The sequence below is a fragment of the Cyanistes caeruleus genome, chromosome Z (genome assembly GCF_971803275.1).
Source record: "Cyanistes caeruleus chromosome Z, bCyaCae1.hap1.1, whole genome shotgun sequence".
Lineage (NCBI taxonomy): Eukaryota > Metazoa > Chordata > Aves > Passeriformes > Paridae > Cyanistes > Cyanistes caeruleus.
The window spans coordinates 52838285-52865916 of record NC_141732.1 but is presented as its reverse complement, the minus strand read 5'-3'; the positions used below and the strand labels follow the sequence as shown (position 1 = coordinate 52865916).

At 34.9% G+C, this 27632-nt stretch overlaps 1 protein-coding gene across 11 annotated transcripts in view; it reads left to right on the top strand.

The window, feature by feature from the left end:
* KDM4C (lysine demethylase 4C) overlaps positions 1–27632 on the top strand; it is a 253824-nt gene that overhangs the window by 144784 nt on the left and 81408 nt on the right. For all 11 annotated transcript variants that reach the window (XR_015280377.1, XR_015280376.1, XR_015280378.1 and 8 more), the window contains 4 exons: positions 7760–7941; positions 8789–9005; positions 9930–10006; positions 26226–26281. Coding sequence is in view for 8 of the 11 variants with exons in the window: in XM_086867884.1 (XP_086724010.1) it covers positions 7760–7941; positions 8789–9005; positions 9930–10006; positions 26226–26281 (532 nt within the window). In the remaining 3 variants the exon portion in view is untranslated. The remainder of the gene's footprint in view (positions 1–7759; positions 7942–8788; positions 9006–9929; positions 10007–26225; positions 26282–27632) is intronic.

Below are 27632 nucleotides of genomic sequence, written 5' to 3'. Positions count from 1 at the left end.
CATAGAAAAGTTGTGCATGCGGAATGCAGCCATTTAGGGAATGCTGTGAATGAAAGATTGGTTTTTACCCCTTGTAATTATTTGGTATCTTTATGTTCTAGTGTTTCAAATAGAGAATTAAGTATAGAGAATGTTGCAGGAATTAGTAAGCAAACAAAAATGGTAATTTTCAGAAATAACAGTATAATAAATGCTATAGTTCTGTGGAACTAGTTCTACAGATCATTTAAATGTAAACTGAATCTCCGTGCTATGAATCCTCAGAGTTTTCCCTAAGCTTGTTTATCAGAATCATAGCAATGTAAATGAAATACTTTTTAGTTACTTTGCAATTTGTTAGAAAGATCGGGGTCCAGTACAGCCTGACCAGGGTTGTTTTACATATTCCACATATTGAAAATGAAGTATAATAGGAATTTTACTTTGTTTAAGTTATGCTATTTAACTGTTTCTTTTACTTGTTCTAATATGCTGTGTTAATTTCTCCTAATTTAGACACTAGTGCTCCTAAGTAAATACCCAGCAACCTGTGAAGGCCTGCTTTTCTCTCCTTTCTTCACTTGGAACCTTTCAGTTTTTCATATTCGTCCAAAGTAGTGGTGGGATCAGTGCTGCCTGATTTCCATGAAAAATCATGGTCAGGGTTTTCCCATCCCTCCTTTTCAAAGTTACTGGTGAGATTTTTCCAGCCATTTATACTAATTTTTATTTAAATTAGTATTTAAATAAAAATTTAAATTTAATTTAAATTTTTATTTATAATTTAAATTTCCAGTATTTATACTAACTTTATTTACTGTTTTAAGTGGTAGTGGTTCTGTCTGCAGCCAGTCTTAATCACAATGAGATTTTTCTTACAAGGTTCTTACCTGTGATTAATACCAAATCAGAAAGAATGTTTTTGCCAAAGTAATCGTTACTGTTTTAGTGGGTACTACTCAACCTCAGGAAAAGCCTGCTGGCTGTGCCAGTTAATGTAGGAGTACAATGCACTCTGACCAGACTCTTCTAGATATTCTGTGTGTGGATGGTTTAGTGAATAATACAGAATATTCATATATGAAATTACTTGAAATTGCATGTGATTTCAATTTAATAGAGTGATACAGCAATGCACTTAAATTATAGTGAAGACACAAGTTATGTTTATCAGGGTGTTGAATTGTAATATACAGTTCAGTCACAATACAAGTACAAATCACATTGAGGAAAGTGGAGCAATCACAATATGCAGTTCAATCACAAAACAAATGTGAATTTCATTATGGGGCTCTAACAGTATGTTGAAGGAAAGTCAGAGTATCCCACTATCAAATTTTCCAAATCTGTGAAATTGTCTTTCAAAAATGGTGTTTGGTTTTGTTTTTTTTTTTAATGCTGAATTTTTCAAACTTTTCAAAACATTTTGAGATCTGCTACAACTGATGTCTTATACTTTTTTTATATTTAACTTTTTTTTTTTTTTTTTTTTATTAAAGCACCCCATACCTCGTTTTGGGAGCCAAATGTGATTTGATCCAGGAGCTCTTCAGCTTAACTTCTAGAGCTCTGATTCAATATAGCTATCTTTATATGAAATTTTTATGAGAACTGAAGTATTAATAGCTAATTTGGCAATTAGGCTCTCCAACCTAGATGTGTGTTTACATACTTCACAGTACTTTACTCAATGGTCCCATACAAAAAATGAAAGTTCTTGAACAGTACAATAAATTAAAAAGTTTTTCTGTTCATATTTTGCTAGGAGATCTATGCCTTTCATTACTGAAAAGAAAAGTAAAAGAGATACAATTTCTGAAACTAAGTTTGCTGATACACTGCTGGAACAGTGAAGTTTTCAAGTACAAAACTTTTTCCCGACTGTCCTTTTTTTTTTTTTCATCATATTAAAAAAAAAATAAATATTAGTATTATTTCCTCCAGGACATTTGATAGTATAGATAATTCCTCCCAGGGCTGAAATTCTGCTCAACTACCTGAAAAATAACAGATGCTTCTGTGCTCTTCATAGCGGAGAATGCTGCTGTACAAAGCCAGGAAACATCAGTGGAACATAACCCCAAGCAGCAAAATCATTGTTCAGATTGGCAAAAGCAAATTGTACTGTATTACTGTCTATGGCTTTTCACATCTGCTGGGTTAAATCAGCAAATGCTGGCAACAGCCCATTCTGCAAATGGCCCAAATGTTTTCTGCCTGATAATTTGAGTTTAACTTAGTAAGCAAAAACCATTCAAAGCGTTAGCATTGTGTTGGAGCAAGTTTCCCACAAACTGTTAAACCCAGTAACATTAGTGAAAACAATTAATTCATTCACTTACTCACTTGGAAGGCAGCATAGTAACTGTTTAGAAATACTTTGCTATGGAAGGAGTTTCCTTTGTATCAAAACACATCCTGGGCTATAATTTTCTTTTTGTCTACGCAGTTTGTTTTAATGAATTGTTTCGTTTTTCTTAAATATATAAAGGGGTACAGATGCACATGAATAATCACATTCATGAGAACTGCTGTTTCTGAAATTATATTACAGAGATTAATTGATCCTATAGAAATATTCTTTTCAGGTATGAATATGATAGCAGGAACTATCATCAAATTTAGCATTGCTAATCACCTAGTGCTGTCAGTAATACTGTGGCTGAATTATATATGTGTTGTGGTTTAAGCCCAGCTGGCATCTAAGCACCACACAGCTGCTCACTCACTCCCCCACCGACCAGATCAGGGAGACAATTGGAATATTCTTGTAGCACTCACTTTCAGGGTGGCACAAGATGCAGGAGAGGCCTTGATGCTGTGCAAGCACTCTTCAGCAATAACAAAAACATTTCTATACTATCAATACCATTTTCAATACAAATCCAAAACACAGCTCCATACTAGCTACTGTGAAGAAAATCAGCTCTGCCCTGGCCAGAATCAGCACAATATGATACAGTAAGATTAATATCAACAGTTATGTGTTTATTTAAAGTTGTAATTGTATCATCAAGTGTTTCTGCTTTTCAGTTGGAAAAAAGAGCACTTGGTGTAACCCCTTAGGAAACAAAGTATTCAACATAATTATGAATTGTATCTGGTAAAGTAATACTTCCAAAAATATTTGAAGTGAAGTAAATATGCACAGATGGTTTAGGGGGATTCAAGATCTCTGACCACTGTAAGTGGTGACAATAAAATGTATTTACAAACTTAGGAATAGGCTGCATTAGATCATCCAATTAATACATTTTTTGACTGGTATTAATCCATTTTAGACTAAAGCATGAATGTGTGATCTATTTACAGTAAGAAGCATAATAGAAGTTACAAAAGTGGACTTAATTCGTATAAGAGTGTTTCAAAACCACGTGCAGACTAACAGACTTGCAAAATAAATGTGTGTCAGTGTGTCTGTGTGTTATGCACGAGTGTGCAATCTCTTGAACAGTGCTGTCAACTGAGGTGCAGATTTCCCTGTCATGGCTAGCAGGTTCAAATCCTGTAATTTTCTTTTATTCTCTCTCACAGCAAGATGTGTTTTACCCTGTAGTTGAGCTGAAAGTTTCTATATGAAAGAATGCTGAGGATTCTTTATTCACTTTTGTCTTGATTGGGTCTTAATTTGAAATGTATGTTTCATGCTAAATAGCTGGGAAAAAAAAAAAGAAAGCAAGCTACACCAGAGTTCACACCAGAGAGTTATGTTGCTCATCTGTGCAGGGTCCTGTTCGTGCACTTACTGTCAACTAATTGTGAGGAAGTGTCAGTGACTTGATCTGAGTTGCAGCAGACACAGAAGTCAAGGTGGATTCCTCGGCTTAATTTCATGTGTTGTGTAAAGAAAATGCTCCCTATAGACATAGTTTGTGTTTCATATCACTGCATTGGCTGACCCTTATCTTTCAAATTGCTACTCTTGGGCCAACTTCTCTTAGAGAAAGGCCAAGTTATCACAATGAAAGGCTGATTGCATAATGGTGCATATTGTGGATTGTTGTTGGTTGGCAGCATCGCATAAGTGACTATTCATCAAAACTTGCTCTACCAGAACTGTGAGCATTCTCATGCTCTTTCAGAAAAATGTCAATATGTAAGATTATGAATGAAACACCACATCCATAGTGCTTCTTGAAAATTGCATACTGGTCTTATAAGCTAGATGCTTGTTTTTTGGAAGGGTGCAGGGGCCATTCTGTCTTTCACTATAGAAACAGATTCTACCACCACAGGTTTTGCAGGTTTTGAATATTTGGAATTTGCACTGATTCACAGCTGAAGAAATATGTTTGCTTATGACAGTAGAGTTTCTGAGACCTTTCAGTCAGTATGTGTTGCACTATACTAGGAACAGAAAAAGTACGACACAGACTCTCTTAGCTTTGGTTGCACAAGAGAGTCTGTGTCGTGCTTCTGCTGTTCCTAATACAGTGTGACAAGTATGAACACTACAAATTGTTCTCTGTTCTTATTTTGAGAATCCTCAGTTGAGGTGGATTTTGAATGGAGCCAGCTGGAGGCTACAGTTGTTTTGTGTCCTTCTAACAGACGTGTCTGATCAGAGAAATGCTGAGCTCACATGAGGCCCCTGAATATCTACCCTGAAATCACATGCAACATTGTGAGTTAGGAAAGTAAATTTATTTTAGGCTGAGCTACCAGTTGTAAGTAAGTAATGAAAGGAGTAATTCAAGAAAATAAAAGGAGTGAGAAGTGCTGGATAAACAGAAAAAACCCGAAATCTAAAAATCCCTTAAGTTTTCCACTGTGTTTTTGGACATAAATAGGACATTGGTATTATCAAATGAGCAAGTGAAGAAAGGCCATGAACTGTGCCAAGACAGCAGTCTTTGTTACATCAAGTAATTATATTCTCTGTGCCTTCTCTCAAACAGTTGGAGAGCTGGTTTTTCTTTTAATTTACTTGCCTGTTTTGGTTAAACAGCTTCTCAGTTTTTATTTATGGTGCATAACTTCTCTGACTACATGGAAACCAGGAAGGTACCCCCACTTGTACTACTAGAGAAGCTTTTGTGGAAATTCTTCCTCTCACTGATGCTGGTGCTCACACACAAAACATAAAGTGAAAAGAAAAAAAATAAAAATGAACTTCCCAAGTTCTACTGATGTAGAATAGTTACACAGAAGATTGCATGTTGTCCCTGGTGAGGAAGTTTAAGTCACCATTGTCATATTCTGTAATGAGGTCATGTACTCTGTCACTTTTTTTTTTAACACCAATTTCTTGACATTTGATTATTTCAGTGTGGGTGGGTGAATGTTGATTATAAGGTGGTGAACTAATATTTCTGAAGCCCTTGAAAGATGATAATTCAGGCTCAAGGTTGCCTAGGAAATTCGTGAAGAGAACTGAAATTTATTAGCCTTAAAATAGTGCTAACAGAGTATCAGACAAAGCTTGTAATCCTTAGGAAGGTCTATTCTGTCTTCTTTTAATTTTGTATCCTGTTAGTAAACCATCCCTTTAAGTACTGGATTAGGCAGCCTCCCTCTGAAAAGAGGATGGATATTTTTCCTTTCTTGTTATGGTGAAGGGTGAGGGGTTGCGTGGTGTAATATACCAGAGGATCATATTAGAGAACTTGTGTAGTGCAGAGACAGCAGAAGACTTCAGTAAGGATCATGGAGATGACAGTCACACCTCAAATGACATAGAAGTACATAGAATTCAGAATTACAGATATTAGAGATCAGAGGCAAATAAGTGAGGAGTGTTTGCTTCTATTCAGTAGCTAACTGGAAGTACTCTAAACATAATGTAAAGGAGAAAATAAATTTATTGAAGTAGTGTTAAATTTTTATGAGTTTGTGAAAGGTGGAGTCTGGTACATGTGCATATGACATCTTGTCTCTGGCTTCGTTTGGAATGAGGTTTGAAAATAAATAGAAAACTCTTGAAAGCAACAAAAGGCTGCTGAAAACCAGCTTTATTCTTGTCTCTTGTGTTCTTTTCAGTTTCTTGGTTGGGAAAGCCTTTGTAAAGATCACGTGAGAGGGAAGTGAAATTATGGAGCTTATATGAAATTAAGACTTAAATATTGTTTTCATTAAAACCAGAAACAGTATAGCCATGAACTCAGCAGTCTGCTGTAGGCAGTGAAAAGCCAGACTGCTGTATGAGAGAACTACAGTTATCAACCCAGAATTGGTTCCAGGACTGTAAATATTAAGATGGATTTTTGAATGAAGAAGAGCATTATAGGCTGTGGTTCTTGGCCATGACTTCAACTGTCATGGGAGAATTATTCAGTGATGATAAGGAGTGGTGCAATCAAGGGATGTCAGTTTCAAAGATAACAGGTATGGAAGGTAATACAAACCTTCACAACAAATTCTGTGTGCCTCCTTGTTTTCTTCATAAGGGAGAGTCAAGCTCTGAATTTTCTGTGAGGTCACAATTATAATGAAAATATTTAAAATAATGACTACAGGCTCCTGAAGGAAAATAATGTAAAAGGAAGAATTAAAATAAAAATCTGTAAGTCTGAAGCTACTTGTAAGATGGCTCTTTAAAGGATAATTTAAATAGATATAAAGAGAACTTGAGAAATAACTTTCAGAGCTATGTGTTTTACAGTTCTTTAAAATTGCAAGCAGTAGAAAAAGTATGATTGGACAGAAATTTTTAGCAAAAACTTTGTTAAGCTTTTAAATTAAAAATTATGTAATACAAAAAGTTAAAAAAGTAATGCTGACATTTTATATGTTCATCTTTTCTTGTGTTCAGCTGTTTCTTCGCTGGTGTTCTTTTGAAGCTAAGTTTTTCACCAGAAAGCTTTGCTGCTAAATATTGACAGCTTTTTTCCAGTTGTTTTCTTTGTGCCCTTCTACCCAAATTATTGGCATATGATTGTTGAATTGATATTAGTTCGTTTGAGAAACTATAAAAAATGGATTCAAAATCACATGCAGGATATATTTATTAATTTATTTTTATGACATTTGGCTGGCTTGTAGACAAATATTTTAGTCAATATTTTATTTAACACTGATTAAAATGTTGCCAACTTTATAGTAGCAGTAGCAAGTAGGTATAGTAGCAGTAGGTTTTGTAGCAATGTGTGACATTTATCTTAGGAGACCCATAAAGCCTCTGCTTTTTCATAAAGTGAAAGCAGTTATAGGCTGCAGGAATATGATGAATCAGCTTAATGTACTTAAATATTTCTCTGTGTTGGAATTTTCTTTTGAAGTGAATGATTTTTCTTAAATACATCATTAGAGAAGGACTATATGCAATAGACCATTTTTGTTATCTGATAACAATTCAAAACTTTTCATATTTTCCTTTGCACATTCACATGATTATTCTGGCGACACATACATGCCTTGTCATTGATTGTGACAGCTTTAATAGGCACTGTCCATATGATCCAGCATGCATGTCTCTCTGCTTCTTAGATCTGATTGTTCCCCATTACTCCCTGGGGAAAATGAGTGTCACTCTCCATGAAGAATTTGTGAGGTGCCATCCTGTGTGAGTAGAGTGATTTGTCTAATGCTTGTCTGGATGTTGATACAGATACAAATTGTAAACAATAGATCTACTTTCTTATGCTGTGTGTGAAGTGGTCAGCTCACGACACAGATGTCAAAGCACTTAATTGTGGGGTTTTCCTGACACAACAAGTCAGTCTTTTACAATTCTGCTTCCGTATTTGCTTCTTGTGGCAAACAAGAAGCACACGTGACAGATTAATTATTGTTTTATCTTCATTCCATGACTACAATATAGTCACTGTTTGCTTTCTTTTAGAACTGCCTGAGACTACCTTAGTTGAAGAGAAAGTTCAAGAGTCAGAGGCATGGGCCAGACCTCTTGTCTACCTGTGGCAGACAAGACCACCCAATTTTAATGCTGAAAAAGAGTACAATGCAGCTTGTGCAAGAAAGGAACCGCACTGTGCCATTTGCACTCTTCTTATGCCATACTATAAGGTAAGATGGATTTGCAGAGCTCTGTTTCTGGTTGAAGTGTGAAATACATGCCTAGCTACTTAATTTCCAAAAAATTATAAAAAATATGAACTTATGCATTTCATTTGTAAGAGAGGTAAATAAACTCCTGTCATTAAAATTAGAACTGATACTTTGTTCACTTGCATCTATCCTTGGCTGCAGACATTGTATGCCTTCTACTACCATTTATGCTGGATTTGTGTTAGTGTGTGTGTATTTTCCCTTGAAATTACATTTTTTGGTGTGGTGAACTGAAGTAGGTTTGTGTCTTCTAGCTATTTCCTTTATGCTGCCTTCCTTCAGTGTTGAGTAAATAAGTGTTTTTGTAGTACTTAGGCCTTCTCAATAAAAATACTCCCCTGGAAACAGAGTAATGCAAAACATTACATTATTGTAAAGCAGTGGCTTAATACTGTCTTATGGAATTACTGTGTCAAATGGCAAGTAAAAATGGTGTTTTAGTAGTACTGTGTTTATGTAGTATTCTATTGCTAATTCTTAATGTGCTAAACTGGAATTTTCTCAGCATGAGAAACCAGGAAAAAAGCCTTTATTGCACTGGACCCAGTTAAATGGCCCAAGAGGTAACACTGAACACTGCTGCAATGACAACTGGTTTGCAGGCTGAGTGCTATTCTAGATGTCACAGTTACTTGGAACAATCAAGGTAGAATAACTTGATAAATGCCTAGAGGCAGTCAATTTTTTCATGAAACTGTTACACTCAGTACGAAAGTTGGGAGGGGTGGAGTAGTTTCATCATTGTCAAAAGGAAGAGTAAGACTCCCTTTCTTTTACTTAAATATAGGTTTTCTTTATTTTCCAGCCAGAAAATCAAGATGAAGAAAGTCCTACTTTCAGTGAAGCAAACTCAGCAGAAACACTGATGGCAGAAAAGGAGAAGACAAAACCTCTTATTCCAGAGATGTGTTTTATTTACAGTGAAGAAAATACCGAAAACTATCCATCAAATGCCTTTGTTGAAGAAGATGGAACAAGTCTTCTGATTTCATGTGCAAACTGTTGCGTACGGGTTCATGCAAGTAAATAATCTAATTGGTTTGTTGGCAGAAATGTAATTTTAAATATTGCTTTATTGGTAAATAATAGTTAGCTACACTTCTAGCATGTCTTTAAAAGTACTTGAAGAACATTTCCATTTGTAATGCTTCAATCACTGGCTAATTTTTTTTGAAAACGATGTTACATTTTATGTAACTTTTTTAGGGTTGCTGTGAAAATATTGAAGAATTAACTGTCTTGTAAACTTTTGATGATCACAAACTACTGATTCTTTTTTCTGTTCTAGTGATTTAATTATTCTTTTGCTTCTCTATTTTAAATCACTGTGCAAAGCTGGTGTGTCCTTATTAAGTAGTTAGGGTGAACTTCTAGAGGCTTTGTCAATATTGCTATTAAATTTAGGGATGCAGTATTTTCCTTCACTTGACATTCTTTTTTATTGGAAGAGTAGCTGATGAATGCATATATTTTTCTGCAGTATCTCCTAAAGACTGTAGAACTGTATTACTTTAGTCTAAGAAGTCCAGGAGATACCTGGAAATACGGTATATTTGCAGAGAATAGATGTCAGTACATTAAGTCAAATTTTTACTTCAGGGAGATTTGGTGATATGATATTGCAATGACAAAGGTAAGAAATGAATTGGTTTTGAAAAAAGTCTGCATCTTTTCCAAAAAATGTAAAAAAATTTGGTGAGATTTTGGTTTTTTGGTTTGCTGGGTTTTTGGGTTTTTTTTTCATATGAGGATTTTTGTGGGTTCTTCTTTTTATTTAAGTTTTGGGAAGATATATTTCATAGACTATGAAATCAGCAGTAAGCCTAGACTGTAAAAGTCTCCTTTATCACAGGACAGACGTGTTTCACTTTTACATATAATTGAATTGTATGACATTGCTGATAAAAAGGCAGAATACAATAATCAGTCCAGCTTTCTTATTCTAGGTTGCTATGGTGTTCCTTTTCATGAAATCCATAACGAGTGGTTGTGTTCTCGATGCAGAAAAAAAGCCTGGACAGCTGTAAGTTGTTTAGCTATCTAACACACTAGAGATTAGGGGAGTAAAAAAAAGGTAGCATGTGCATTATCTCATGTGGTATGCAGTCTGCATACCACATATTTCATATATTTCTGATCATACTTGCTGGGGAAAAACTCTTTGTAAAATATGAATAGATTTCATTGCAAAATGTAATGGCATTTAAAAACTTGGAGTAGTTCCATAGACTCAGGAAAAGGATTGTCTAACAGGATATAGTTTTGTGAAAAGCTGTATCAAGCATATTCAAGCAAACAACTGTAAAGAGAGAAAAAGTGAGATTTCTCCTAAATAGGTATAATCCAATTTTCATCTTTCCATTGGTTACCCTATAACAGCTTCCTTTTCAGATAGTCATGAATTTGAGGATCTTCTGAAATACTTTCGTGACTACTGTTCTAGATTCAGGAGAATATCAAGAGGAAAAGTGTAAGCCTGTTGCTATGAGTTCAGAATTTAATTACCAGTTAAATAGGGTTAGAGAACCCCACCACTCTGTCAAAAATTGAAAAACGTTAACTTTTTTCAGGGAAATTACAGCTATGATGTGGAAGTAGGGAAGTTCCAAGGAACACATCCCGATTCATGAAATACCATGTATGGCTAAATCATATATTTTTTTGTTAAAAACACAGACAAATTTAAGATGTTGTATTCGGACCTGATATAACTGAAATATAAAAATAACACATTTGAGTGGCAATTAGAAGTCCTTGTCTTTTGACTCTAGTACATTTTTTAAAACCAAAGTCACTAAAAAAATTGTACAACAAAATCCAGTCTTAAAATTTGTTAACGATGTGTTGTAGAAAGGATTCTAAAATTGTTCTGAGGTTTTAAGGTTACAAATAATCTTGAAGTGGTCATTTAGATGGCAGCAGTAAGTGAATGATGAGAAAAACAGTGATGTGTTTGATGACTCATTTATGTTCACTATGGGTCAATTAAGGGGGGAGGTTGGTAATATGATAGAGAAAGGAAAATATTGGTGAGAAGATTAACACTTCTAACTTGACTGGAATTTTTCTTTGGTGGACTTTTAGGGGAAGAATTAACACCTGTGAAAGACATTAATTTGAAAAGAATTGTTCATCTTTTACTGAATAAGTTTGGGGTTATTCTTATATTATACATATAAGTTTCTGATAATAAGGAAAATCTGAATTTAAGGGAAAGTACTTTCTTAGCCAAATTACTTCAGGGGATGAGATGAAGTAGTGAAAGAGCTACAAAGACCATATGGGAGTTGGCTGAATGAAAGTTTTATGTGATGAGGTTTTAGAATTGGATTTTTGCACAAGCACGCTCTAGAAACTGTAGAGAAGGTGCAGTGTATTTCTGTACTTCATAAGTTAGCTAACAAGAAGATAATAGGACTGAAATAGAGCACCATTTTCACCTTCTTGCAAAGGCAAGATAATATGTGTTAGGCATTTGGACAGTTTTTTTAATGTAAGCTTTACCTGTTATATATTTAACTGAATTGCTGTAATTTTATGTGTGTATTGATTATTGTATAGTTGAATTGCTAAAGCTAGAAAGTCATCTTTCTGTAGCTCTGTTTTGGTAACCTGAATGAAATTAATTTTTACCCTGAGAGTTCTACATTCAGATAGGCTTGTGGAATAAAGTTCCATTCTTAATGCCTTAAGTCATCATTAGGTTGGGAAGTTTTAACGAAATTGAATAGAACTCTAGACTATTATTATGTTTACTTATAAACTTGTCCTCTTGTCTGCTGTCTTTTAGTCTTTGTTACTACATGTCATTCACATGTAAATGTGAACTGGTCTTTTTCAGCTGCAAGATGCAGGAGTAATAGATAATAGGCATCTGCTACCCAAGATAAATAGCAGAAGTGCAGCTGTTTCAGGAAAGTGAATAATGCTTTGTTAAATATATACATGTGAATGATATCAAATTCACTTTTTTAACAATTAGGTCTTTCAACAATCTTGGCATGCAGATCTTCTGCTAATAGCAATCTCAGAGCTATTAGTGATTACAGGAGTTTGCAGAGCTTAGGTGAGGTGACATCAGCCTGGAAAATATATTATTGTTTTTTTTTAAAAGGTGTGAAATGGGTGACCTGAGGAAGTAGGTGGCAGTTAACCTATCAGAGATAACAAGAAAAATACTGAACAAGTGCTGAATCTATCAATTTCTAAAATTGTAGACAATAATAGGATACAAAGAGATATCTAAGAACAGGCCACTGATTTTTTTTTCTGTGGAAGATCATGGGAGTAAGGAATAAGCAGAAGATTTCATGCATCCTAACTTTCAGATGCTTTTGATAGTGTTTTAAGTTCTGATATTGGCAGTGGAAGAAGAGAGGTGATGAAAATAATAGTTGCCAAACACATAGCAGTATGGATTTGCTCTCAACCTTAATATGTCAGACCACCAGCCATCATTCTCACAGGACTTTTAAAACCATTAAGAAAATCAATTTCTGGGCATTATTTGCAGATTACTTTTCATGTCATTATGGAGCATATGTGGAAATCTAGACTGGTCTACTTTAAGCTGTTTAAAATGATTGCACAGGAACTGGGGGAGATTACATAATGTGACTCAACCAAAGTGTTAAACTTTATTGAAAAGTATATCATATGATGTTCAGAAGAGATAGGGAGAGCATTACAAGTTGTCAGCTATGCACACATAATATGGCAGACTCTACCTAAGCAGTAGTTCCTGTTGCCAGCTGCAGTTGTGACTACTCTGGTCACAAACCAAACATGTCATCAGTTCTATAGAATCTGAAACATCACATGAGGATGCTTAAGCTTTGTACTAGAAACTAAACCTGGAAAAAACCCATGGAACAATCTTCCTGATCTCTTCAGCTTTGGTAAGAGTCCAACTGAAGAACTGTGTGTAACAGTAGACGTACAATGTTCAAAAAACCATGATGGAAGATACAAGAGTTGCAACTGAAATTGAAGTAAACTAGAGTTCTTTTAATCATTCCTGATAGATGTCAATCATTCCATAAGGGAGGATTGAAAAGATTTAATCTTCTTAGTATAGTGAGGGGAAGGTAGAAAGAAAAAAAAGTCACACTCTTTAATGTAAAATTGTATGTGTATAACTAAGAGTAGCATAAGCAATTGCCATCCTGGAATTTTTTCCTCTTGTGTCTAATGAGCTTATCTCCAGGAATAACTTGTACCGACTACCCCTCATATTTTCTATGTGACTATATGAAAGGGAATCTCTGTCTTGTCTTTTAGGGACAAGATGACTTGTAAAGGCCTTAAGCTGCATCAGCAGAAGTTTATACCAGGAAAATTTTAATTTTTTGTTTCTAAAACTAGTGAACAGAAGGGCTAGGATATATAGAGATTTTATAGAAGCTACTCCTTTAAGATTTTTAAAAACATGTTACAGAAACATTTTACAGGAATAATGAAAGAAGGTTATGCCTTGAGGCAGAATGATAAAATAGATACTGGATTTTGTTTCTTCTATAGTTTACTTTTGTTTGTTTCAACAATATTATTTATTGCAAGCAGTTTGGCTGTAGTTGTCTTAGTGGAAAAATTTACTGGTTTGTTATCCAACTTAAATATGCTCAGTCCTGACATGAGCATGATAATAACTGCTGATACTTATTTCATCCTATTTGTCATTTTAGGAAAATATTTCTGTCACTTCAGAGTTTGGGTGATAACCTTAGATGATCCTAGCAACTTTTACTTCAAAATAGTACAATACTTTTATCTAATTCTAGAATTATACTTAAGATAATATGGTTCTCTTTTAACCAATCTTCTGTATGTTAAAAATGACAAGTTAATTAAATATACCTCTATCCCAAAGTGCTACTTTCTCTTTTGAAGATCAGTGATTCAAGTTACTTGTACCAACCTGCAACCACCTTCAAAGGAAGCATAAAGTTTTATGCTTCCTTTGAATTAAATGCATACGTTTCTTTTCTGAATAAATTTTGAAATTTTCAAAAATTTTTCATGTAATTGTAGAATTCGAGGTTGGAAAAAGACGTCAAGGATCATCTGGTCCAACCTTTCTTGGCAAAAGCACAGACGGACTGACACCCTGTTCAGATGAATTTTAAGTGTCCAGCATAGGGAAACTCACCCTATGTAGTAATCTCTTTGGAGATTACTGCAGTAGTTGTCACTGTGAAATTTTTTTCTTCTTGTGTCTCATCAGATTGTCTCCACGAATAACTTGTATCCATTACCCCTCATATTTTCCATGTGACTCCTTGTAAGAAAGGGCATCTCCATCTTCTTCATAGCCAGTCTTTAAATATTGGAACTGGATGATCCAGTCTCCCCTAAGACTTCTTTACTTACTGCCAAACAAATTCAATTCTCTCAGCTTTTCCAAATAAGCTGCCCAGTCCATTGGTTGTCTATGTGTCCCTTCTCTGGACCTCTCCACCCCAGGCACACCTTTTTTGACCAAAACTGAACACCAAATCTGTTTTCTATACCTGTTGTTTTACCTAAAATATTTTAATTGTATTTGAATTTGTAGTACTGTAAGTCTCTCTGAAGAGGGAGGTGAAATTAAATAAAATTCCTTATTTGCACAATCTTTTTTTTTTTACTGTAGGAAATATAGTGTGAGTGTATTCTACATTCCAACTGACACAGTTGAGACTTTGAGTTTCTATGTGTATGAAATAAAAAAATCATGTTCATCTAAATTTTTGTTCTGCATAATCATTCCTAAAAAAATGCAGCTGTTGCAGAAGATCTGAAATGGATTTGGCTCTCTGTGGGAATTACAGATACGCATCCTTCCAAAATTTTTTTCTTTTATATATCAGAAAATTGCACAAGATGGGAAGATTTAATTACTAGGAAATACCGACTCCCTGAAACTCCAGCTTCCTGGATGTTTGAAATTGTTTTACCTACATTTCATATTGATTTCTAGAAGAAGGAGATTTAGCTGCAGATGTCCCGTCTCAGAAATTCCCTTCTGGCTAAGGCATTAAATCCTGAAGAAAAGATTGATTGGAAAATAAGGAGAAAGAAAGTTTGATGTAATGAAGAATATAATGGAAGTTATGAAACACAGGTACAATCTTATTTCAGAGTTGATTTCTTAGGAGGAAAAATTCCTTCTCCTGCCTCTGCTTTCACAAAATTGTTTTAAATTATGTTAAATTATACTTTCTTAAAATCACAGTTATGTTAACTTTATGGAAAATTTGGTCTCTGTTAGGCTTCTGTATATTGGTATTACTTTGCAAAGCAATGAAGTATGAGGGCAGTGTAGGAATTGGAGTTGTCTTAATAGCTAAATCAAACTTTATTATGTGTGGATCCCAACTATGAACATCGTTAAAATATGGAAATAGAAAAATGTCTATATGGATTTAGATTGACAAAGCCAGACTTTTCCTTGATGGCTATTCCATTTTATATTGTCAGAGGAAACTGATTTTGAGACTCAGAAGCATACTGTTTTCTTGCAGTTTCAGGATCTTTAAGAAGCTGAAGTAGTATGCTTAACAATACTTTGTATCAAATTTTCACCCTCTAGGATATACCTGCTTTCATGATACATAAGACGTCTTTATATCCTACTAGGCAGTAGGTCTTGTTTGATAACAGTTATTGACAAAAGAGACGAGTGATACAGAATGGTGTATGCTAATGGACAAAAATAGCCATAAATCAATCCCCCAACACAATTTAAAAATAACAAATAATATTAAATAAGTCATCTGCATGGATCCTGAAAGTGTAACTGTATTCATATAAAGTGCCTTGATTGAGAACAAATGCCTCATTAATCTGAAATGCTTCAGCTAGAAAAAGTTACTGAAGTCAGGAAGAATAATGACTGGCATTATAGCGAATGCAACGTACTGTACCATGAGCAAAGATGTGGTCACCTAATTGCTATAATACATAAACATGGAGTACCTTTGTTATTTAGAGGACAAAGGGTTTGGGACAGGAAAGAGATAGAAAGAAGAGCAAGTCAGGGAACAGGTAAATACACTTCAATGGCTCACTTCACAATCAGGTAGATCATGATCATAAGGCTACTGAGAAAGCTACTTTTCACAAGTGATTCTTGCACTCTTCTCCACAGCTTTACAGAAACCGTTAAGTACCTAATCTGGTTATCTGGCACTGATTTTGAAAACAGATCCTATGTTTAAATAGTTTAGCAGAATTAATTTTTCTATAGTTGAACTTTTTCATGCTTTGTATATTACTTATTGATGAACAGTCTTTGGGTTTATTTGCATTTTATGGTTAGAGTTGCCATTTATTTAATTTGAAGGATTTTTAGTTTGTTTTTCCCAAAGGCATCAGGAAAGTGGCATGTAAGAGTTTTTCCACTTTTCTGCTCAGGAGCTGCCTGATTTCACTCAACTGACAATAATGATTTTGAATGTTCTTTTTGTAGTGGTGCCCTTCTTGCTGATACACTATCATCATTTCCATTATAAACTGCTGTTTTCAGAGCTTGTTACCTACCAAAATTAACTCAATATATTTTAGTTGGTTATAGTCTTAATTTTCAGACTGATTTTTCTACCAAGCTTTAAATGCATTATTAGTAAAGGAAACTATTGTACAGGAAAATCTGGCTATAATACAAAAATTAAAAGCCTAAATATTTCTGTGTTTTTTTGTTTTAAGAAAAAGAAGACCTCATGATTATTTTTCAAAAATACTTCACAATTTTTTTTTTTTAATCTGGATTTTTGCAAATCTTTCTGCAAAAATGTTGACTCATTGAGAGAGTTTTAAATGCTGATGGTAACCATATATGGACTCAGAAGTGGGGAGTATTTCTGATTTTGGTACTATACTAGTAACAGGATATTTACTGCTTGTAAAACTCTGTCTTTGAAACAGTATACTTTAACAGGTTTGTAAATATGGGGTTACTCTGATGCTGTCACAGAAACCAAACTGAGGACTGGTAAACTCAGAAAATACGTTTTTAACATAAGCGCCATAAAGCTCAAACCCAAAGATCGTTTTGACCTTTCATTCCCTTCATTGGGATTTGCCAAATCAACCTTTGCCATTGATACCCATGTCAAAAGGCATGACAGCTTTAGTTACCTCAAGCTATGTGGGTATTCTCGTATCATAAGGAAGGGATTCCCTGCAGGAATTCCCCTACGTTTTAAATCAGATGCAGTTTTCTAGTCTGACCCTGCTTGGAGATGGAATTGGACCAGAGAACCTCCCTCAATCTCATCCAATCTTAATTTATCCTCAAAGACTATATCTGCTCTCTAAAGGTACTGCTGCAAAGTTACTGAGAAGAGTAATGTGCCAAAAATAGCCAGTAGAAGGATGTCCTGGCCTGCCCAATTGGTGTTATGCTGCTTTCTTAAAGATACGGATTTTCTTCTGAAGATACTCACTCAGGTTTAAGTCTAATATTTGCTGTCTATAATAATGTGAATAAGCCTACATATTTTTTATCGTATAAAAATATGTATATTAGATACACCATCATTCCTGATTTGTTTGCTAAGCATTTGCTCAGTTTTCATAGAATCATAGAAAGGAAGGGACCTTAAAGATAATTTAATCCAATACCCTGCTATGGACATGGTCTTTGACTAGACTAGGTTGCTCAGGGCCACATCCAATCTACCCTTGAACCTTTCCAGAAATGTCTGGAATTTCCAGGAATATCTACAGCTTCTCTGGGCAACCTGTTCCAGTGTCTCACCACCCTCATATTGAAGAATTTCTTTCATATAAAAACTATGCCTTCCCTCTTTTCAGTTTGAAGTCTTATCATCTTCCTTTTAGCCCTCTTTAGGTACTGGAAGGTGCTATACGATCTCCTTGAAGCTTTCTCTTCTCCAGGCTTAACAACCTCAACTCTCTCAGCCTGTCTATCCAGGAGAGGTGCTCCAGCCTCCTGATCCTTTTCTTGGCCTTCTGTGGACCCACTTCAGTAGATGTTTTGTTGGGGTCCCAGAGCTGGAAGCATAACTCCAAGTAAGGGTCTCTTAGAGGGCCGAATCACCTCCATTGACCTGCTGGCCACACTATTTGTGTTGCAAGCCAGAATGTGGTTGGCCTTCTAGGTTGTGAGCCAGCTCACACTGAGCTGTCAACCAACAGCCTCAACTCTTTCTCACCAGTTCTAGTCTTGATCGATTCTCCACCCAGTCTGTATTTGTGCTCGGAATTGCCCCAGGTGTTTTCCTCTGTGAAATAGTGATTTTTGCAGTCTCTCTATATTTTGCAGGAAGAATTATCAGTTTTGTTTTTTCAATGGCTAATTTATTAATGTTTTGGAAATCGAATCTCATTCCTTTTGACTCCTCTTTAAAGGTAATTAAAGTGTAATTTTAGGAAAGTGTAATTTTTTTTGTTCAAGTGCTTGGGAAAAGTTGCTCTTTCTATTGTTTCTACTGTTTTTTTCCTACTAAAATTCTAAAGAATTTTCTAGATCTGTGTGACCAGTAACAACTATAACAGAATATATTTCAAATTCAGAGTTCTAATAGTCTCCATTTTATGGAGACATTACTTTATGGATGTGTTTTATTTCATATATGCACATTCTAGGGAGAAAGGACATATAGTACCCACGTCTGTCAAGTGTGAGAGTTGTTTTTACTCCAGTTACTTGACTGAGTTTTTTGATTCTCATTTCAGTCTCAGCTTCAGTTCTCATTCCTTCTTCAGCTGTGGAATTATCTCTATATTCACATTTTCCATCTTATCTCTCTTTCCTGTCGTTTTGAAGCCTTCTTATCCCAGCCAGCTCTCTCCTGCTCTTCACAGTCTTGGAGATCACTGTTAATAGTGCTATGGACAGTGTAGTGAAACACTACTTGCTCTTTATACTGTTGCTTTATGTTGGCATATTAAGGGAGCTGCAACTACAAGGAAATTTTTGGCTATCCCTAAAAATCAAGGGCAAGGAAGACTGAATTTTTGCAGGACTAGGTTACTAAACTGTGGAAATCAAGTAGCTGATTATTTGTAAATTTTAAATAAATATTAGCCTCTGGTGGGTATCTCTGTCATGGATTTACTCAGCCTCCAGAATCAGTGTGAACTTACACTTACACTTACAATAAAAGTGAAGGTTGTAAGTTACACTGGTAGCATCTAGCAACTGTTAAGAATGGTGCTCCTTGTCAGAAAACTGAATCTGAATCTTTTACTAGATAAACATCAATTTTTGTGCAGTTTACTAGTTTTTGCAAGTATTCTGGCACTAAAAAAAAGGAAGTTCTTCATCTAACTCTGAAGGTAATAGCTTGAAGTAGATATAGTAGTGGGTTTTGAATTGAAATTCCATAATTTCAAAATCTATTTTCAAGTGAAAATTATTCCCTTGATGTAGAAAGATTAACATATTCATTACTAAACTGTGGTTGAAAACATTTTCAAGAGAAACACCAACCCATTTCTCTTTATGCAAGGATAAATATAGACACAAATATAAATAAGCTGGGAAAATGAGATAGCTAAAATATAGCAATGCCATATCCAAATGCACATCTGTGTTAATACTACTAGGAGTGTGACCTTGGGCATTACAATGCAATTGAGAGAAAAGATGGAAGACTAAGATATCTATTTTAAGGTTTCTATCTAAAAAGCCAACCAGAATGGCTTGAAGAAAACAAAATGTGTTTAACAGCCATAGCCCTACAGTTTGTATCTATGACTTAGTTGTGGCAGAGTTGAACATTAAAATCCAATTTCAATTAGTTTCTTTTAAAGGAGACTAGTAAATTCGCATTATTGTGACATATCTTTGGATCAGTTGACTTTTGAAACTGTTTTGACCTCTTACTAGAAATATTTCAGGGAGAAAAATACAAACCCAAAGCTTTTCCTAGCCACTTTTCTTAGGTTTTTAGATACTAGTCAAAGTTAATTGGCAGCAAAAATAGCTGATGAAAAAGAGTGAAAATACATTATTTACTGAATATGTAGTGTCCTACTTGGTGCTTAATCATTCTCAAGGGGTAGAGACTTTAAATTACTGGAGGGTTTAGATTAGATGTAAAGAAAAAATTCTTAACCTTGAGGCTGACCAGAAAAGTGGTGGATGCCCCATCCCTGAAAGTGTTCAAAGCCAGGTTGGATGGGGCTCTGAGCAACCTGGTCTAGCAGGGTGTCCCTGCCCATTGCAGGGGAGCTGGACTAGATCTTTAATGTGCTTTCCAATGCAGTGCTTCAAATCACTAGCCAAATGTATTTAAATTATTTGAAAATATTGCTTCAGGTTAAATAAACTGCTAAATAAAGCTGTGACAATAAAGTAACCACCATAACTTATTAAATGAACATAAACTTATTAAATGAATTATAAGAATATATTAGTAAAGTTGCATGTTTATTTTTCTTTTTGGGATCACAGACTGGGAAAATTAAATGTATATTATATGTAATATATATTTCAATGTGTCATCAGTGCCAAGCATTCGGATTTTCCTTAATATCTAGGTATTGTTTCTGCATATGAAGGGTTAAATCTGCAGGTTATGTAGAACAGTAAGATGTGCCATAAGAGTTAAACTGAACTCTGTTATAGTCTGGTATTCTCTCTTTCACAGCACGAAATTAATACCCAATGAAGAATATGTGTCTTGAACAGGCATTTCTAATGCTTTCTCAATCTCTTACAATGTGGAAATAAGAAATTGTCTTAGCCAAAGGCAGTATTTTTCTATTTCCTTAGTAAAAAGTAACCATTGTTGGATTTCTTTTTCATGAACTTAAGCAGCTTCTTTCTCAACTAGTGTAAAATTTTAGCACCCACATCTAGCAAACAGACACATACTGTGTGAAGTATCTTTCTGTTTTTTTGTTTGCTTGTTTTGAATCTACTGCTAGTTTCCTTTGATAGCAACTACCTTCTTACTGTAGTATCTAGTCAGGCCCTTTTCCCAGCCTCATTTTTTCAGTTGCATCTGTCAAACATTACACAACCTTTTAACTGGCTGGACCAGCCACAGCCTCCATAGTTATATCCCTTTTGTGGAAGCTGCTGCAGATGTTAGCTGAAGACAAACTTTCAGCTTATTTTTAGTGAGGCTTATGAAGTCTATTTATTTATTTCTATTTATTATAAATAAATATTATTCTATTTATTAGTCTATTTATTATTTTATTTATTATTATCACTATTATTTAGTGAGGCATCAGAAATGAACAAGATCTTAATAATGCTTAATAATGCTATTGAGACAACCTGGAAAACAAGAGGTAATTAGAGAAAAGTGCAAGATACTGAAGCTAGAGTGCAGACAAAGGATTGCAGAGCAATCACTGCAAAGTGATGTCAGCTGCTGCTGTAGAAAAGATCCTGAAGATTATTGTCCATGTGCTACACAAGTCATGACTGTGTAAGTACATCTCCCCAGATGTGGGATAAAAACGAAACATTTTGCCTGACATCACTGAAGATCATTGCTTTTCAGAAGGGAGAACATGGCCACAGATGAAGTCAGTTAGGTGGAAAAATTGTGGTTATTTAACTGACTAAGGGTCTATAGGTGGAAAATGTCAAAAAAATAAAGGGATAATCTGAGTTTTTTTATGTTTATCATGCATAAAGTAAAAAGGAAAATGCTTAAGCAGGGAATCTACTTGCTAATTTTAATAAAAGCTCCCAAATGGCATGGATGCCAAAGAGCTGGAAGAGATTATTAGGCTGCTTATGGAAACTACATTTTAAGAGGAAATTTTTGAAAATGTGTCAGGCACAATTCATTAAGGGTAACGTATATTTTATTTTACCCTGTCTTCCACTGACATAAGCTTAAATTTCTTTTTCATTTAAGTGGATAAACGTAATTCTTTGGGGATGCTATTGTAATTTACAGGGCCTTAGTAAAGGAGAAATAGCAGTTTAACAAGAAAGGGGGTTGTGTGGTGCATAGTCATAGTTTTCAATAAAAATAACTGTTAAATGGCTTAATATATGTCTCTCTGCTATGGCTTGGCTGAATTCTACTGCCTTGCTGTGTCAGACAGCTTCCTGTCTCCTATGGAAACAGCTATTGCTGATGAAGTAAGTATGGGAATATGGAAGTGTGAAAACTGCTTGTCGTGCGTTACTGTAAATATGCCTGAGTTTTGGCAGACACTAAAAAATGCTCAAAGATAAGCAAACATATTCATTTGAAAATATAGATGAGTGTGAACAGGCTTGGGTTTTGTGTTATATTTATCCATGCAACAATAATTAATATGCAGCTATGCCTGAGTAGCAACATACCCTTCCAAAAAAGGTGGTCCATCTTTTGAATGTATGTACCAAAGGAAGCATGGTTAATTCACACTGACTTGAGGTTTTTCCAGCAATTTCTTGAAGTGATAAAAGCAGAGAAGTGAGATTAGGGTTGCTGGTTGCAAAGATGTTTCCTTGAAAGCAAAGGGAAACATTTAGTCCAGAAACAGTGAATATGATACATATTGTTATAAAAAAAATGCATCATTTACGCAAAAAGCTGAAAGATTAAGAGTATGTTACTGCATAGAACTTGTGAATTATATGGAGATATCTTACTTTATACAGCTGCTGGAAGAGAGAAAGCCTTCTTGTAATTCTAATGTTACGGAGATTTTTTAAGGAGATGAGCAATTTAAAATGGTCTAAGATTTAATTTAGATATGTATAAAATAATATGCTTATGAAATTACTTTTAATGCAAATACAAATGACAAAATTACTTGTTTAAAGGATTTGCAAAGTAATAATGAATGAGATATTGGATACCTTCTAAGGTGATGCTTAATAATGAAATACATTTCACATACAGGCTGACAGGGGGCACACAGGGATGCACAGAGACACTCTTTCCCTTTGAGAGCACAGAACCAAAGAATCATAGAAGAGGTTGTGTTGGAAGGGACCTTTAAAGATTGTCTGGTCCAAATTCCCTGCCATAAGCAGGGACATTCTCAATTAGATCAGTTTGTTCAGAGTCCTGTGTGACCTGACCATGAATGTTTCCAGGGATGGAGCATCCACTGCCCGTCTGGGCAATCCAGTGTTTCACTACTCTTATTATAAAAAACTTTTTCCTAATGTCACATCTATATTTAAAACTGTTTCTCTTTCTAAATTATTTTCCCCTATTTTTTTATAAGCCCCCTTTAAGTATTGCCAGGCCACAATGAGGTCTCCCCAAAGCCTTTTCCACTTTTCTCCAGGCTGAACAACTTGTTCAGCCTTTCTTCATCAGTGGTACTTTTGTAGTGCTGGACTACCTCAGCAGGTCTATGTCCTTCATGGATAATCATATGGGTAGTAATTACTAGTTCAGAAGTTATTTCACTGCCACCCATGGCACATATACATTTATTAGGAATATTAGTCTTTGTAAATGTCAGGTCCTCTGAGTTTTCATTAATTGTAGTAGTCAAACTAGTAGCCATGTTGCCTCAGTATAGGACAATATATTGCAGTGCAGACGTAATTAACAAAATAGTTTTAATGGACTTTAAACCTGTGTTCCTACCCACACAGGTTTGCTATGAACATTGGTGAGATTTACTAGTTCTTAGGGATCTAATTGCTTATAGCCTGTGTCCTGCAGACAGTGAACAAGTACCCACTAACACTTCTGCTCACCTGAGATACATATAGGTGTTTTTTAAGAGGACATAATATTTGGTTCCTATAGGTCCTGCATAAGGGTAATCTTTTCATCGCTTGTAATGAGGGTATTTAGAGCCTCCTTCTCTTTTGTTTGGGCTTCTCTCCTCCCTTTAATTTTAATTTTAATTTTTATATATATATATATATATATATATATATATATATATTCTATTTCTTTTTATATTTTTTTTTCTTTCTATTTCTAAACTAATGTCAAAGCTCTATAGTTAGTAGGTAAAGGTACAACTTTTGTCTGTTCCTGTGCTATTTTAGCTTAATTTATTTGTAGAATTTATTTGTGAAATTTCTTTAAGGCCTTAGATTCTCAGTCTAGTTGCATTAGTAAGTTACATAGCAGATGATTTAATGAAAGTTTTCCGTAAAAGTGAAAAATACCCATTAGAAGCAGAAAAATGTTACCATTTTTCAAGTAACAAATTTTGAAATAAAATCAAAATAGCTCTTAAAATAGGAGCAAATGCCCTCTTTATTTTGAAAAGCAGAATTAAAGAATTTTTGTGGCCAGTGTTAAGAGAATGCTCAGATTAAAAAGAATTTATGAGGGATCCCCTGAACATTCACATTTGAAAGTGGAGAATGAAGGCTTTTCCCTGTGATGATTTCTGATGAGCTAGACTCATGCTCTTTTCCCAGTCTGCAGATGTTGTTTTTGTCTAAATTGTAAAAGTTCATGCTCTGAAGAACTAATGTCTTGGTTTAAGACACTTTAAAGAGGTGTACATTTTAAAATGAGTTACCTCTTCTCCGTTTCAGCCATAAGGAACAAATGCAAGTAGGTGTAAGTGAAAAAGTTTGCTAGGAAGCAGAACAGCAACAAGCGAAAAAAAACCAAATTGTAAATAATCCGTAGATATAAAATTGCTAAATCTCACGAAGCCCTGGGGAACAAAGAGAGGCCCAAAGTGGTGGAAATAGCATTTACGAGATGGTGCCTGCCAGGGTGCCCATGTGGCTTGAAAGACACAGGGAGAATGGCATCAGCTCTCTACCCCCACAGTGGTGTGTTCCATCGACCACACCACCTGGGAGACAAAGGGAAAGAAAGATTGTGGACAGAAAGAATCTTCCTGGTAAAGCAGGAACTTTTGGAGCTGCTCTAGTGGAAGATAAGCGGCCACCTGCTGCATCCTCTTGCTGCCTCCTGGGCTCTGCTGGTGTTGGTGCTGATGCCCACCACACTGCACAAGTGTTGGGGATGGGAGAAGAGCTGGTCTATTTGTGTAGGGTGACCTGGTCCCTGGGACAGGTGTACAGAGATCATTCCAAAACTGTTTTTATTGCAAAATGCTGTTTTTCCGAATGCCTACCATTGCAAGCCCAGGAAAAAAAACCAACAAACCAAAACCAATGGTGACCTCCTTAGAAGAGGAGCCTCTGCCTTCAGCAAAGGCTGCAAGCAGAGAACTGCCTGCTTCCTGGCTCCAGGTTTTAAAGGATCTTGGCAATGTCCTCCCCACATTATCCATTTTCTGGCTGCAAGTTCTTAAAGAGATATTAACAAATTTTGGGCACAGTGACATGTGAATACAGTAACATTTTGTGTTATCCTGACAACTGCAAATGATTTGGGATCAGATCTGCACAAAGTCCTGCATGGTTCCTTCTTTAGGAGATTGTGGTATTTGTCTCTTCCAGAATGGCTGTTGCATTTTAGGTATAATTTTCAATTATAGGTTATAATTGTTATTAGGTTATTATTGTTATTAGGTTATTTATTTTGTTACTCTCATATAGTCATGGAGATGTATGCGCATCCATATTTACTGTTTTTATCTTGCATCCCCAATTTTCATATATAAAATCAACACACTGGACCCAGTTTTTTAGTATCTCACTATGGTAGTGACCAAGCTGTGTTTATAAAGATAGATAACACTGGTAAAAATATATGATATTGAGGGTGACAAAATCAGTCAAAGAAAGAGCTGAAGAAACATGTTTTCCCTCTGCTATTTGTAAGCAAGATTCTGAGGTGAATCAGACTGAAGGTGATGCAGTACCATGGCATTATCTGGGGACCACTGAACACCTTGCTGAGTGCCTTGAAAGAAATGGAGTTGTACTGAAGATCAAAGCAGTGAAGGTATACTGCAGGAAAAAGAAAAAGAAAAAAAAGAATTTGAGCTAGATCAATAGTTTATGGGTTGGTTTCTCAGTAAATTCTATTAAACTAATTACGTGCCATAGTACTTAGTTTTACCTTTGTAAAATGTATGGCAGTTTCCAGCCTTTCTACGGCAGTACTGATTAAAAGTGTTGGGGATTTTTTTTGTTTGTTTTTTTGGTGTTGATTTTGTTTGGTTTTATAAATTACATTTCAAAGTGATTCTGTCTCTTTGTCTGTAAGTAATACTCAAATACCTTTTTCTTTAGATTGTATGAGTTGTTTCTCTTTTTGTTACTGTATTCTTTTCTTCCCCTGTAAGGAAAGTGCCATGCTTATAACTGGAAGTTTGTAAACCAGTAATTAATTATATTAGCAATTTTTTATTCTCAGGATCTGATGAATAGAACTGATTTGTAAACCATCATTAAAGCTCACTTTTTTCTGCTCTATTTTTATTTTTAGGAATGTTGTCTCTGCAATTTGAGAGGTGGTGCATTAAAGCAAACTACTGACAAAAAGTAAGTAATATATTCTTCAGAACTGTATGTGCCTATTTTAAACTTTATTTTCAGTCCATTCTCATGTGCAAAGCATTTGCAAGCCTAATTACTTGACAGTGTCCCTTTAAGCTGAATCGTTGCAGAATTAAAATTACTTCTATTGAAATGTGGCACTGGCATTTTGTTAAATAGTTAGATAGTAAAAGTTATATTTATTTTAGTATTTGCACACACTTGCTTGTTCCGAATTTTAATCTGCTGGCCTTTGTGCAAAGAAAGTAAATGAGAGCTCATTTATCATTGTTTGCATGGGCAAGTCTTATCAAACAGCAAAGTGTATTTTCTTTGCTCCTGAAAATTATACAATACTTTTGAACTTCTAAACCCAGTATTTTAAATGAATTAATTTTAATAATATTGAAATAATTTTCAGTTCTGAAGTTTTTTTTTCAAAAATAATTTTGTCAAAAATAGTTTTGCTGCTGACATCATTCTGTTACTGTATATGGGTGACAGAACCCTATAGCAAGAAACCCTGACAGCTAAAGTGGAAATATTGCAGCTTAATGATTTTTCAAGCCCAATATTAGAATAGTCTTTATGCATTTCATAATTCATAATGCAATTCATAATTAAGTGGCTTATCATAGTAGCTTAGCAATATCGTATAGACCTCTTTCTTTCATCCTTTGGAATGCAATGGTAAGACATGATCTAGGTATGACACATCCTTTCACTTTCCAGGAAAGAATTTATGTATCAGGGGGCTGCATTTGATTTCGGAACTCTGGTAGTCTTCCAGTTAGAAGGTTTTTTTTTTAACTCAGGCCATATTTTGCCTTCAGAAAACATTATGATTGTAGCCATTTTAATGGAGATTTTTGCCAGTACATGAAAAGTCTCAGCTGCTTTTTAGTTCTGTTTTAAATTCCCTGAAATCTGTTACTTGGTTTACTTGCTAAATAAAAAGAGAATTACAAAAATACTATCTCAATAGAATTTATCATGCCCTTTTGATATTTGCTGTTAGTAGCTTCCAGGCTGCATCTTTAAAAATATATGTATCCTTTTTTGTATATCAATTTAAATTCTTTTGAAATGTCTCATAAGTTATATTATGAGGAAAGTCTACAGAGGTCTGCATAAAATCACTTTTCTTGTATAATTATATGTAAGATTCTCTCACTCTGTAGGTTAGTTTTACAGATTTATAAAATGGGATTTCTTTAAGAGCAGTTGAACTCTGGTTTTTGTTTCCATAACATCTTATAGTTACACAATGTGGAGTTTTTAATCTGTCTTTCAGCATTAGCTATCATTTCAAAGTTTTAAGTTTTTAGAAAGTATGTTACAATTTTATCTTTTTTCT